The 13,544-nt window shown below is 43.2% G+C and overlaps 1 protein-coding gene across 2 annotated transcripts in view; it reads right to left on the bottom strand.

The window, feature by feature from the left end:
- The window catches only part of Sppl2a (signal peptide peptidase like 2A), a 71,216-nt gene extending 59,038 nt beyond the window's left edge, over window positions 1-12,178 (bottom strand). For both annotated transcript variants that reach the window (XM_045156468.1, XM_045156469.1), the window contains exon 1: window positions 12,081-12,178. In XM_045156468.1, the coding sequence (XP_045012403.1) occupies window positions 12,081-12,146 (66 nt within the window). In that variant the 5' untranslated portion in view covers window positions 12,147-12,178. The remainder of the gene's footprint in view (window positions 1-12,080) is intronic.
- Window positions 12,179-13,544: the final 1,366 nt, after the last annotated feature.

Here is a 13,544-nt window from a genome sequence, read left to right as displayed (position 1 = left end):
CCAGAAAACAAATAGAGAATACTAAAAACTACAAGAGAAAAACAAGTCATCACTTACAAAGGCAAGCCCAGCAGAATTATATCTAATTTTTCAATGGAAACTCTAAAATCTAGAAGGACTTGGAATGGAGTATTTCAAATTTTGAAAGAACATGGCTGCCAACCCTAACTACTACACCCAGCAAAATTATACCTCATAATAGAAGGTGAAAGAAAAACTCTCCACAATAAAAGTCAATTTTATGAATAAATACTAAGCCAGCCACACAGAGAATATTGGGTGGAATACTTCACACCGAAGAGAAGAATAAAGATACTCAAGAAAGTATAGGAGGAAAAGAACTAATAAAGTTACAATAGATGTGAAAGCAAAAGATCTTAGCTCAAACAATAAGACCAGAGAAAGAAATAAAAGGGACATAAATTGGAAAGAAAGAAGTCAAACTTGCTTTATTTGCATATGATATGATTTAATACTTAAGAAACCCAAAAGAGTCCACCAAAAACCTCTCAGAGCTGATAAACTTCTTTGCTGGCTGATTAAAAATATAATTATGAAGGCTGAAGAGATGGCTCAGAGGTTAAGGCGCTTGCTTGTAAAGCCTAATGACCCAAGTTTGATTTCCCAGTACCCAGTACACACACATACACACACGAGGAGAGGGGAGGGGAGGGGAGGGGAGGGGAGGGGAGGGGAAGGGAGGGGAGGGGAGGGGAGGGGAGGGGAGGGGAGGGGAGGGGAGGAGAGGAGAGGAGAGGAGAGGAGAGGAGAGGAGAGGAGAGGAGAGGAGAGGGCAGGAGAGGAGAGGGCAGGAGAGGGCAGGAGAGGAGAGGAGAGGGCAGGAGAGGAGAGGAGAGGGCAGGAGAGGAGAGGAGAGGGCAGGAGAGGAGAGGGCAGGAGAGGAGAGGAGAGGGCAGGAGAGGAGAGGGCAGGAGAGGAGAGGAGAGGGCAGGAGAGGAGAGGGCAGGAGAGGAGAGGAGAGGGCAGGAGAGGAGAGGGCAGGAGAGGAGAGGAGAGGGCAGGAGAGGAGAGGGCAGGAGAGGAGAGGAGAGGGCAGGAGAGGAGAGGGCAGGAGAGGAGAGGAGAGGGCAGGAGAGGAGAGGGCAGGAGAGGAGAGGAGAGGGCAGGAGAGGAGAGGAGAGGGCAGGAGAGGAGAGGGCAGGAGAGGAGAGGGCAGGAGAGGAGAGGGCAGGAGAGGAGAGGGCAGGAGAGGAGAGGGCAGGAGAGGAGAGGGCAGGAGAGGAGAGGGCAGGAGAGGAGAGGAGAGGAGAGGAGAGGAGAGGAGAGGAGAGGAGAGGAGAGGAGAGGAGAGGGCAGGAGAGGAGAGAAAGAGAACTCTAGTTTGGGAAGAAACTTCCTATGAGGATGCATAATGCTGTTGAGAAGCCATAGGTTGTTAACAGGAAAAACCAAGTACCAGCGGCTGGATAATTCCCAGTGAGTGAGCAGCCAGGGAGAAAACAACACCCCTGCCCCCCACAAAAAAAGCAATAAAACTATTGCCAAGCCTCTTGGTTGTCTACCATAACTAGATTTTAAGACCCTACTGCTGAAGACACCACTTATGTCAGTCGTAGTACTCTGAAAATCAAACTAGAACTGACCTGAAAACCTCATCCTCGCTGGGCTAGCTGTCACTAGTGTTGGAAAGTGCTTTGCAGGCTCCTGAGGGAGAACAGTTATCAACAGTCATAACCAGCAGTGGACCCTGGGAGCTACACAACTGGTCAGCCAGGCAAGATGTACCCCTTGATGCAACAGTGGTATGACTATTGTAAGTACAACCAACTGCTCTCTGGCTTTTACATTTTTTTCCATCCTATTTTCCAAAATGTTCTCTGACCTTTGGAGGGCAAAATACAGATGTCTCATTTAGCACTGAGCACTCAATAGCCACTTCTTCTCAGCACTTTGACCCAAATTTTGTGTCTCCTTAGAAGTCATCACAGTGACTGTTATTAAATGCACAAGACCTGCATAATATTGTACCCATCAACATTTTGTCATGGATGAAAGGGGAAGGAAAAAATAGACATCATAAGAGAAGCAGGACTAGCTGAGACAAAGGGATTCAGTAGAAGGGGAAAGAGGCAAGGTAGATAAAAGAACATAATGGAGGGGATTATGAAAATTGTCAATAAAAGTTTTTGTTAATTTTTTGTTCATTCTTATTTATTTGAGTGACAGAGAAAGAAAGAGAGAGAATGGGTGTGCCAGAGCTTCTAGCCACTGCAAACGAAGTCCAGATAGGTATACCCCTTTGTGCATCTGGCTAACATGGGTCCTGGGGAACCGAGCCTCAAACTGGGTTCCTTAGGCTTCACAGGCAAGCACTTAACTCCTAAGCCATCTCTCCAGCCCAAAGTTTTTTTAAACTAAATAAAAAATGTAATAATGTCCAAGAGGTGTAAAGATAAGTAAAATTGAATATTATTTAATGCTGAAAATGGACCATAATGTAGATAATTCATTAATAAGAACAAAACGCCCAGTTACTTGGGAGGGAGGCTGAGACAGAAGGATTGCAAGTTCAAGGCTAGCATGGGTAACTTAATGGGAATGCTTAAAAGTAAAAAATTTAAGAAGGGTTAGAGATATAGCTCAGTTGTAGGACACTTGCTTACTATGTCCAAGGCCCCAGATTCAGTATTCATTATTACAAAACACATATACACAAAAAAACAAATAAGACTCAAAACTCATTGATATAGAAATTAAAGACAAACATCTATCTTAGTTGAAGAGTAGTATAAAAGATGTTGGAGGAGAGCCATGAGTTCAAAGCCACTCTGAGACTCAATTCCAGGTTAGTCTGGGCTAGAGCAAGACCCTACCTTAAAAAACTCAAATAAATAAATAAATAAAAATAAAAAAGATTAAAGTAAGAACATACATAATTTTCCAACAGTTTAAACTGGCTATATAGAGTATGCAAAAATTTTCAAGCAAGCAATGCCTACACAACCTGAACATTCTGCTGTGTTTTGTATCTTTGTAAAATTTCTGATACAGATCACAGAGCTTCAAATATTCACTTTAGCACACTAGATACTATGAAAGTTAAGTGTAAATTTTAGTATTAGACTTCAGTTACATGCCAGTTGCAGTAGTTACTGTCTATAGACTATTGAATCTAGCTTAAGTTTCAATATCCTCAGTTTTGAGATGACCATAAATACCTGGACCTCAAAGAGTTTTCTTGAGGATTAAATTAGATAATGCAATTGGACATATTAATGAGGAGCATCATCAATAACCCATCTACCATCTTGCCAAATATTTGTGAGTGCAAAAGACACATAAAAGATTAATGGGGACTTGTGGAGACGTACATGAACCTTTGGAGCTGGGGTGAAACCTCATCATTTGGATCTTAAATGTTCCCTCAAAAATACACATGGTAAAGGCTTGGTGACCAGCTTATGGCAACAGTGGAAGGTGGTATAATCTTTAGGGATTTGTGGAAGGAAGTTAGATCATTAAGGGTAGAGGAAGTTTTCTGAAATGGATATTGAGACCCGGGCCACTTCTTTCCTATTTTGGTTTTTTTTTTTTTTTTTTTTTTGGTTTTTTTGAGGTAGGGTCTCACTCTGGTCCAGGCTGACCTGGAATTAACTCTGTCATCTCAGGGTGGCCTTGAACTCATGGCAATCCTCCTACCTCTGCCTCCCGAGTGCTGGGATTAAAGGCGTGTGCCACCACGCCCGGCTTCTTTCCTATTTTGTTTCCTGGCCACCATAATGAGCAGTTTCCTCTGCAACAATGCCACAGTAGCTTCAAGTACCCATGGACTGAAACCTTCTTGCAAGAAAATAAATCTTTACCTCCTTATATATTGATTTTCCTCAGATACTGTGTCACAATGATGGAAGGTAACTAACATCCATTCTCTGGGTAGTTTTTTTTTTTGGGGGGGGGGGGGGACAGGAACATATATGTGCAGAGGCCAAAGGAGAATGTCAAGTATCCTTTCTCTCACTGCTCATCGGTGCATGAAGTCTCTCCCCAAACCGGGCACTGCTATATGTCAGCAAGGTCCAGTGATTCTCCACCCTCCTGTGGATTGGTGTCATAAAGGTACATGACCACAGTAAGCTTTTATTTATTTATTTATTTTACATGGGTTCTGGGCAATTGACTTGTAGTCTCTGGTCCAAGACAGCCTCACTCTCAAGTGGCAAGCATTCTTTACTGCTGAGCCATCTCCCTAGCCCATACTCTCTAAATTTTGACAAATAGATAATGACACATGTCCACTGTATAGCACTGTATTCAATAGCTTCACTGCTCTCAATATCCTTTGTAGTTCATGTACTGGCTTTCTTTTTCTTTTTCTTCCCCCTCCCCCAGGTAATGTCACTCTAGCCTAGGCTGCCCTGAAATTCACTATGTAATCTTAGGGTGGCCTCCAATGCATAGAGATCCTCCTACCTTGCCTCCTGAGTGCTGAGATTAAAGGTGTGCAGCTGGCTTGGCTTTACTTTTGTGGTAAAACATTTGGTAAAAATGTTCTGAAATTGACAGTGATGATGAAGTGGTAGTCCATGCCACTGGAAGGCAGATGCAGGAGGATCACATATTTGCCTGGCCTGCATAACACAGAAAGATCTGACCCTAGATAGACAAATGATAAAGGCTGTGGCTACACTCACATACACACCTGCAATATACTACATACCATCAATTGAAGTATACACTTCAAATGGATGAATTGTTGCAGTACATGAATTATATCCTAGTAAAGCTTTCAAAGAAAGAAAGGAAAGAAGCAAGGAAGGAAGGAAATAAAAGAACAAGAAAGGAGACTGAAGACAGGGAATTATTTTACAGAAGAGATTCAAAACAATTCTGTAGGTAAACATTGAACATAGTACCTCTTAATCTTTGCCATCCTTTAGATCATCTAAGTTCTCTGCCTTGTCCATTTTCTTTTACCTACCCTTTTACCTTTGTATATATTCAGTCCCTTAAAGCCCAACAGATTAGTGAAACATGGCTATACTTCCCAACTGTTATGATTAATAGCTTATACAACTACTTCTTAGCCTTTAGTATAGATCACTGCTCCCAGAACTTTAATGTCCTTATTCAGATTCTGACCTGATTAAGTCTTTTATATATACACGCGCGTGCGCACACACACACACACGAGAGAGAGAGAGAGAGAGAGAGAGAGAGAGAGAGAGAGAGAGAGAGAGAGAGAGGAGAGAATAGGCATGCCAGGCCAGAGCCTCCAGCCACTACAAACGAACTCCAGATGCATGTGCCCTGGCTTGTGCATCTGGCTTACGTGGGTCCTGGAGAATCGAACCGGGATCCTTTGGCTTTGCAGGCAAATGCCTTAACCACTAAGCCATCTCTCCAGTCCCTGATTAAGTCTTATCACACCTCTTCCAACATGATTACATGGTTCTAACAAGTTTTCATGTAATGCTGTGATATTAGCTGAAAAGCGCATGGCTATAGACCTTATCATGAATAGCAATGAAAGCTACTAGTCTTCTAGAGGATCTGGGATTATTTTAAGAATTTTCACAAGAGCTGAGAGTCATGTTTTCTGATAGTTAATCTTCACTGTCAACTTGGCTGGATTTAGAATCATCTAGGACCATACTTATGGGTCTGTCTGAGAAAGTGTTTCCAGAGTTTTAACTGAGGGAGGAAGACCACGCTGAATGTGGTGAGCACCATCCCATGGGTTGGGATCCCAGACTGAGTAAAAAGGGGAAAAAAAAAAATGGGCAAGTAAGCTGAGCACCAACATTCATCTCTCGCTTTCTTACTGTAGCTTCAAGGTATCCAGCTGCCTCATGTTCCTGCTGCCATGCTTTTCCCATCATGATTAACAACCTGTCCCCTCAAACCACGAACCAAAATAAATTCTTTCCTTAAGTTGCTTTTTGTCAGGCATTATTACTTCCATTAGTCCAATCAAAATTCAATAGATGTATCACTGGGTCCTAGTGTCACCACTTCTCTTGCCTGCCAATTAAACCCAGGTCATTTCAAACAAAATCTATGCTTTAACAGAATAGTCAGACTGGTAATGATACCCACAGATAAATATGGAGAAGCAACAGCCATTTACCCATCACAGCAATGAAGGAGGTATTCCAAAGCTCTTTTAAATATGAGTTTTAGGGCTGGAGAGATGGCTCAGCAGTTAAGGTACATGCCTGTAAAGCCTAATGACCGAGGTTCGATTTACCAATACCCACATACAGCCAGATGCACTAAGTGGCACATGCATCTAGAGTTTATTTACAGTGACTACAGGCCCTCATTCTCTCTCTCATCTCTATCTCAAATGAATAAGTAAAATATTAGATATGAGTTTTAAGTCAACAGAAACAAGACTTGAAAGGAGCTATGTCTGCTGTAGCAGAGTCTACCACTGGCTCTTGATTGGCAGTTGCAGTTGATACAATTGTCGCCTCCTTGCCTCCAGTTTCTGGCTGCAGGAGCCAGACCTAAAACCCCTCCAAGGGACCATAGCTCCCAAAGCAGAAAGGACTTACATGACATCTAAATCTTGGGTGAAGCATGAGTGGGTGCTGTTGGAGCTCCCTATGGCTTCCTGAGGTAAAAGTGGAGGGCAGCTACTAGTCTGTAGCCTGCATCATGCTAGGGCTGCCACAGAATCTGCTAGCAATACAGGTCTATATGAGCTGTTGGCAACTCTGACCACTCAGCTGTAGTCACATGTGGATTAGAAAGACCTGACCTTCCTCTGGAATGTTTGGTGATAAATGACTGCATTCACTAGTAAAGATTCATGAAAAACCTCATTCACTACTCAGAAGAAGGGCCCAGTGCCCATTATCCATGGTGGCCTTGGCAGATGACCTGGCTGACATGCTTCAGAACAAGCCACATATCAGAGACCTGCTAAAACTATGGTCAAAATGTAACATGAAGGCTTGATCTCTGTATATAATGAGATGCAAAAAAAAAAAAAAAATCCTGTATCGCTTCACATGCCATGATACTGATGATGAAGACAACTGCAGAAATAACCATCTAGAGGCTGGAGAAATGGCTTAGAGGTTAAGGCATTTGCCTGCAAAACCAAAGGATCCTGGTTCAACTCTCCAGCACCCACATAAGCCAGATGCACAAGGGAGTGCATGCATCCAGAGTTCATTTATAGTGGCTGGCACTCCCATATTCTCTCTCTCTATTTCCCTCTCCCTCTCCCTCCCTGTCTCTCTCTCTCTCTCTCTGCCTGTTCATCTCTCTCAAATAAATAAATAAATAAAATATATTTAAAAAAAGTAACCATTTAGTCAAGAATGGAAAACCCTTGGGTGCTACTTTCCCTTATTAGCCAAGGAAGACAAGATATTTATCAAAGTCCTTTTTGACTAAGAGCCTAATCCTCATTAGCAATAAAGTAATTCCATGTAAGAAAGCTGAACTTTCTTTTAAAAAGGGAAACATTCTCCAAATTATGAACCAAGATAATGCAATATGGTGCAAATGAGGAACAAAGGTTATGCTAATCCCAAAGCAGGCCTGATCCTGATCCTTCAAGGCATTTCCAAGAAAGGATATGATTCAGAACAAGCCACTACACAGTGAAATGACTGGATATACTAATTCAACTCTTAAAGCTTTCCAACAGGAAATCATCTAGTTTTAGAAGTTTCTGTCTTAGCAGAAAAGAAGAATACAAATAAATCCATATACAAATGCAAAAAGAGTGATCAGTATGATATAGCTGGTATACACACATATGAACAAACGACACCTTACCATGAGAAATGCTTGTTTTCTTGGTTGTTCCTGGAGGTGTCAGGCTAAATGAACTGAAGCAGAAGCTACTGACAAATGACACACAGTAGGTCCACACCAGAGCAAGAAGAAGCCAGGAAAATGATGGCATAGGTTATATTTTTATTTCCAAATATTTGAGACAGACATACAAAATAACAAGCTCTTTGAATATGGTGAACATAAAAACTACTATGGGGTTGGAGAGATGGCATAGAAGTTAAGGTGCTTGCCAAAGAAGCCTAAGGACCCATGTTTGACTCCCCAGATGCTATGTAAGCCAGACGTACAAGGTGATGCAAGTGTGCAAGGTCATATATGTGTATGCGTCTGGAGTTCAACTGCAGAAGCTGGAGGTCCTGGCACACCAATTCTTTCTTTCATAACAAAAAAAAGTTAAAAAAAAACTATTATGGCACAAGTATAGACTCAGTTTGGATTTCAGCCTCACACCCTGAAGCACTTAAGGATGCTGGGATTCAAGCCCTAAGTGGTATTTATAAAACACCCATCAAAAGAACGTTTGTGAGAGAAAAGATTTTTTAAGCGCAAATAACTGTTAACAGAAACAACTCTGACCTCAAAGGAAATAAAGAGAGTATACTCTGGAGCCAAACAGAAGAACACAGATGTAGGTTACCCCAAATTCTAGGTTCCAATGTGTTATAAAACATGGCACTCTTCAAACACATTGGTGGAAACATCAGGTAGCCAGGTTAAAGCAAAGCAGGGAAATCTATTATCTGAAAGTGGGCTAGGATGCTATCAAATGACAATCCTAGCTTTCAGGTTGATGAAAGTTAGCTGTTTATACATTACAAGAGGGGTTACTTAAAATCACATGATGTTTGGTCACACAGGAAGGTGGATGACAAATGGCTAGCTACAAAAGGGGCTAAGATAGCCCAAGATAATTTGACTGTGGACCTGCAACATTTCAAGTTTTCTACATTGAAATTCTAACCACCTAATTAGTTTTGCAGGATGTTTCAAATGGATGCAGCTGCTTTGCAAAAACCTTAGTTCACATGATCAAGGGGCTGTAAAGCCCTTCTCAGAAAAAGACATTCAAGAAATGATTAAGGGCTAAAGAGATGACTTAGCGGTTAAGTGCTTGCCTGTGAAGCCTAAGGGCTCCGGTTTGTGGCTCGATTCCCCAGGACCCACGTTAGCCAGATGCACAAGGGGGTGCACGCGTCTGGAGTTCGTTTGCAGTAGCTGGAAGCCCTGGCGCTCCCATTCTCTCTTTCTCTCTCTCGCTGCCTCTCTCTCTCTCTCTCTCAAATAAATAAAAATAAACAAAAAATTTTAAAAACATTTAATCCAAGAATTTAATAAAAGTTCCTCCACACAAATCTTAAAAAAAAAATGATTAAATCTGCATGACAAAATTATAATAAATGATGGCTTCACTGTGACATTTAATAAGCTAAAAACAACTTTTGACAAATTTAAGATCAACACCAACTGGGTACTAGGAGGATTACAGTCATAATTAAGGGAAATCTCTGTATGAATCTGTTTTAAAAGAGTGCATGGTCAGATCAGCTAATAATTTTATGGAAGCTTTTTTAAAATCTGCATCACTGTCATAGATGTACAATCTTGGTAAAACCTGAATACTGGTTTTGTTCCTAGCAGTCTTATTTGAAACATAGTATATGACTACCAAAGACCTAAATAGTCTGCACAGAACTATATCTTGAGCACAATGCTGAACCTCCCAGTTGTATTTAACATAGTTCAACCCCCAATGTGAGGATGAATTTTAGAGACAGTATAGATCTGAGTTCAGTGCCTCAGCTGGGCTCAGACATGGTCACTGCCCTTTACTCCATGTTAGCACTTGACAGTGGGATCTTAGCAGCCTGGAGCAGCTCCACATAGACAGGGATGCTTTGTTGCCAGGTGCATCACCACAGATTAACTGGTTTGGCAATACAGAGTCCTCTTAAATACTCAAAAAAATATACAAAATATGTTCTAAATGTGTGCATTTAAAACTGAAGGATGTTTAAGGGTCCATATCAGTGACCTCAGAAATACTTTATAAGGAAAAATGGTGCTCCCCTTCCTCTCTCTCTCTGGGTCAACGGTCTTAATGTGCTGTTTAGGCTAGCCCTGAACTCCAGACCCATGTTGTTGGTTTTTTGACTTGTGAGGCAGGATAGACCAGAGTGACCTGCACCTCATTATGTAACCCAGGCTGGCCTCAGACTCAAAATAATCCTCTTGTCTCCGCCTCTCAAATGCTGGGATTACATGTTTGAGTCATCATACCTAGCATGGTCAGAGTTCTTTGTAAGAATTATAGGGTAGAGAGCAGGGCGTGGTGGCACGTCTTTAATCCCAACACTCAGGAGTGAGAGGTAAAAGGATTGCTGTGAGTTCGAGGCCATCCTGAGACTACACAGTGAAATCCAGGTCAGCCTTACTTGGAAAAAACCAAAAAAAAAGGAAATTATAGAGTGGGAAAAAAAGAACTATAAAGTGAGTTGATATTGATGTTATCACTATGATGTAATACTATATAATAATTTATGGTAAGAAAGGATTAGTGGGACTATGATAGATATTTATTTTTTTCTTATAGTCAACTTAAAATATAAAAATGAAAATGCAAGCTAAGTTTAACATGTTACCGGTTTGTGTACATTTACATACTCTTTGAAGTGCTTTCCTTTGAATCTATTATCTGATTACACAGTGCACACTTTAAATATTCTGAGTAACTCCACTACTTTCTTATTCTCTTTATATTTGCCCTTCGAAACATTTTTTTCTATATCATTCACTCATTTGTGTTCCTAATGCTGCCAGTGAAGTTGTGAATACATCAAAACCTTTTTGTTGTTGTTGTTCATTATTTACTTATTTGTTTGAGAGCAACAGACACAGAGAGAAAAACAGATAGAGGGAGAGAGAGAGAATGGGGGTGCCAGGGCTTCCAGCCACTGCAAACGAACTCCAGACGCGTGTGCCCCCTTGTGCATCTGGCTAACGTGGGACCTGGGGAACCCAGCCTCGAACCGGGGTCCATAGGCTTCACAGGCGAACGCTTAACCGCTAAGCCATCTCTCCAACCCCATCCAAAGCTTTTAATCTTAAGACCTTTGATCCTAAACTTTCTTAGTAACTGTTAGACACACTTTCATACTGAGTATTTCACGAATACTGGCCTTTTAAACTGGAGAGTAAACAAAACATACTTTTTCAGAAAGTTTACACTTTCTAATGGAAAGAACTGCACACGCTGCACCACTGTCTAATTAACACTAACAAAACTGCTCAACCTGAAATTCCAGAAGTCAATAGAAACAAAATCTGAAACAATGACAGCTGGCTTGTCACCCACTGATGCTCAGGTTATTTCATGATAAATTTGAAAACAATACTTTTTTACAATTATGAACACCAAACTAAGGGCACAGCCTTCAAACTAGACTTCAAACTGAAACAGTATAGGTATTACACTTTTGATGTTTTCATCTTAAAGTTATTTTAAATCATGAAAAATAAACCAAGAAACACAAAACAAACCCTCACAACGAGGTTAGGGACCTTTACGGTAAAGCAGAAACTACAGAAGTGGAAAGAAAATAACAAGCCACTACACATGTACTTTTGTGCACGTAAGCCGCGCAGTCCGCAAACCGCTACAGACTGGCAGGTGATTTCTTTTCCCAGTGGAAAGCGATTAAGCAGTAGGGAAGCTAGGCTGGACAATAAACTGCGGAAGTGAACTTTAAAAAATTAAAATAGCAGGGTGGTGGCGCACGCCTTTAATCCTAGCACTGGTGAGGCCGAAGTAGGAGCAGCGCTGTGAGTTCGAGGCCACTCTGAGACTACACCGTGAATTCCAATTCAGCCTGGGCTAGAGTGAAACCTTACCTCAAAAAAAACAAAAAACAACAACAAAAGGGGGGGGGGACTAAAATAAAGGATGCCAACACGGTGAAAACTATGAGGGCTCATGGCCCAAGAGGTGGAAGGGGCGGGCAGGACCCAGCGGAGGGGTGAGACTAGGTGAGGAGGGAAGTGAAGGAAGGGGGAGGGAGGAAAAGGAGGGAGATGGAGGAAAGGAGGGAGGAAAGGAGGGAAGGAGGGAGAGAGAGGGAGGGAAGGAAGAAGAGGGAGGAGGAGTGAAGGGGGGGAAGGGGAGGATGGACGGAGGAGGGAAGGGGGAAGGAGGAAGGGAGGGGGAAGGAGGACGAGGGAGGAGGGAGGGGGAGGGGGAGGAAGGAGGACGAGGGAGGGAGGGGGAGGAAGGAGGGGGACGGAAGGCCCCGCGCCGCAGGCCCTCTTACCAGCGGGAGCAGGAAGGAGCAGAGCAGGGCGGCCGCGGAAGGCGACAGCCCCGCCTGCGGCCCCATGCGGCTGGTGGGCGCGTGCGTGGCGCCCCGGCTGGCGGTCGCGGAGGCTGGGGCTGGCGCACTGACTTCCGCTTCCGGCGGCGCGGGCTGGCGCGGGAAGGCTGGCCGCGGCTCTTCCGGCCAGGGCCCACGTGACTGCGGCGGGCCGGGCTGGCGTAGGGCGTGAGGCCCGGCTCCTGGAAGTGCGCGCCGGCCTTCCGGGGTCGCAGGTGACTTCTCAGGTGCTGACGCCAATTCAGCTGTGGTCCTAAATTCACCCGCGCGCTCTGGCTTACTTAAATCTCTAAACGTTCACTTCCTCTCGGGCAGCTGCCAACATCCTCTCCGTGCTCAGAGCTTTCTAGTTTTGTTTCCCCTCCTGACTTTGCCGCTTAGCTCAGGAATGATTTTTGAAAAAATATAAATAAATCAGATCTTGTCAGTCTCCAGAACGGTTGAAGCTGCAAAGTTCCATGTTTACCTTTACCTTATTTGACTCCTGCTTTCCCCTGTCCCTGTCTTCACTATTTTCCCATGCTTTAAGATACACAGTTCTTTGGTCTGGGTTTTTTGTTGTTGTTGTTTTTTGTTTTGTTCTGAGGTAGGGTCTCACTGTAGCCCAGGTTGACCTGGAAGTCACTCTGTACTCTCAAAATGGCCTTGAATTCACAGTGATTCTCCTACCTCTGCCTCCCAAGTGCTGAAATTAAAAATGTGCACCACCACACCCTGCTTGTCTATGTTTTTTGAGGCCTTCTGGCCCCAATGTTGGTCGTCCTCTGTTGCATGTGGAGACAGAACTCATGGCTTGTTGGCATTCATTTATTTTAGGTTATATAAGAGAGACAGAGAACTGTCGTGCCAGGGCCTGTAGCCACTGCAGTTGAACTCACGAGCTGCCTTGTGCACTTGTGTGACTTTGGGTGGCCAGCGCCTTAACCGCTAAGCCATCTCTCCAGCCTATTGTTGGCACTCATTTATCGGTTTAAATGTCACTTTGTAACGGGGAAACTGGGGTTCTGGGGTGCTTCCTAGAACCACAAGCCCGGAGTCCATATCTACAAACTAACCAAAGAATTGGCAATTCCAGATTCAAGATGATAATTTTTAAAATACCACATTTTATTCAGATTTTACAAAGGAGTGTGGAAAGGGGAAGGCTGAGAGATAAGGGGAAACAAAGTGGGGAGAAGAGGGGTATACTATGTGGAGTCCAGAAGCCCATGTGAAACCCTCTCCCCCATCCAGCCTTACTGGAGTCCATGTGACCAGACAGAAATCTGGGGGGAAAAGCATGGAAAGTAAAAAGAAAGTTCAAGGGATTCCTGTCATGTGGGGAGTTGGAGGGAGTAAGAAACCATAAGAAGAATAAGGGCTGGGGGTCCCTCTTGCTGGGCCCACCCACAGGTCGAAGTTCCC

Source organism: Jaculus jaculus, chromosome 8 (genome assembly GCF_020740685.1).
Source record: "Jaculus jaculus isolate mJacJac1 chromosome 8, mJacJac1.mat.Y.cur, whole genome shotgun sequence".
NCBI classification, from domain to species: domain Eukaryota; kingdom Metazoa; phylum Chordata; class Mammalia; order Rodentia; family Dipodidae; genus Jaculus; species Jaculus jaculus.
The sequence above is the reverse complement of the archived record's forward strand: the minus strand, read 5'-3'. Positions and strand labels throughout refer to the sequence as shown.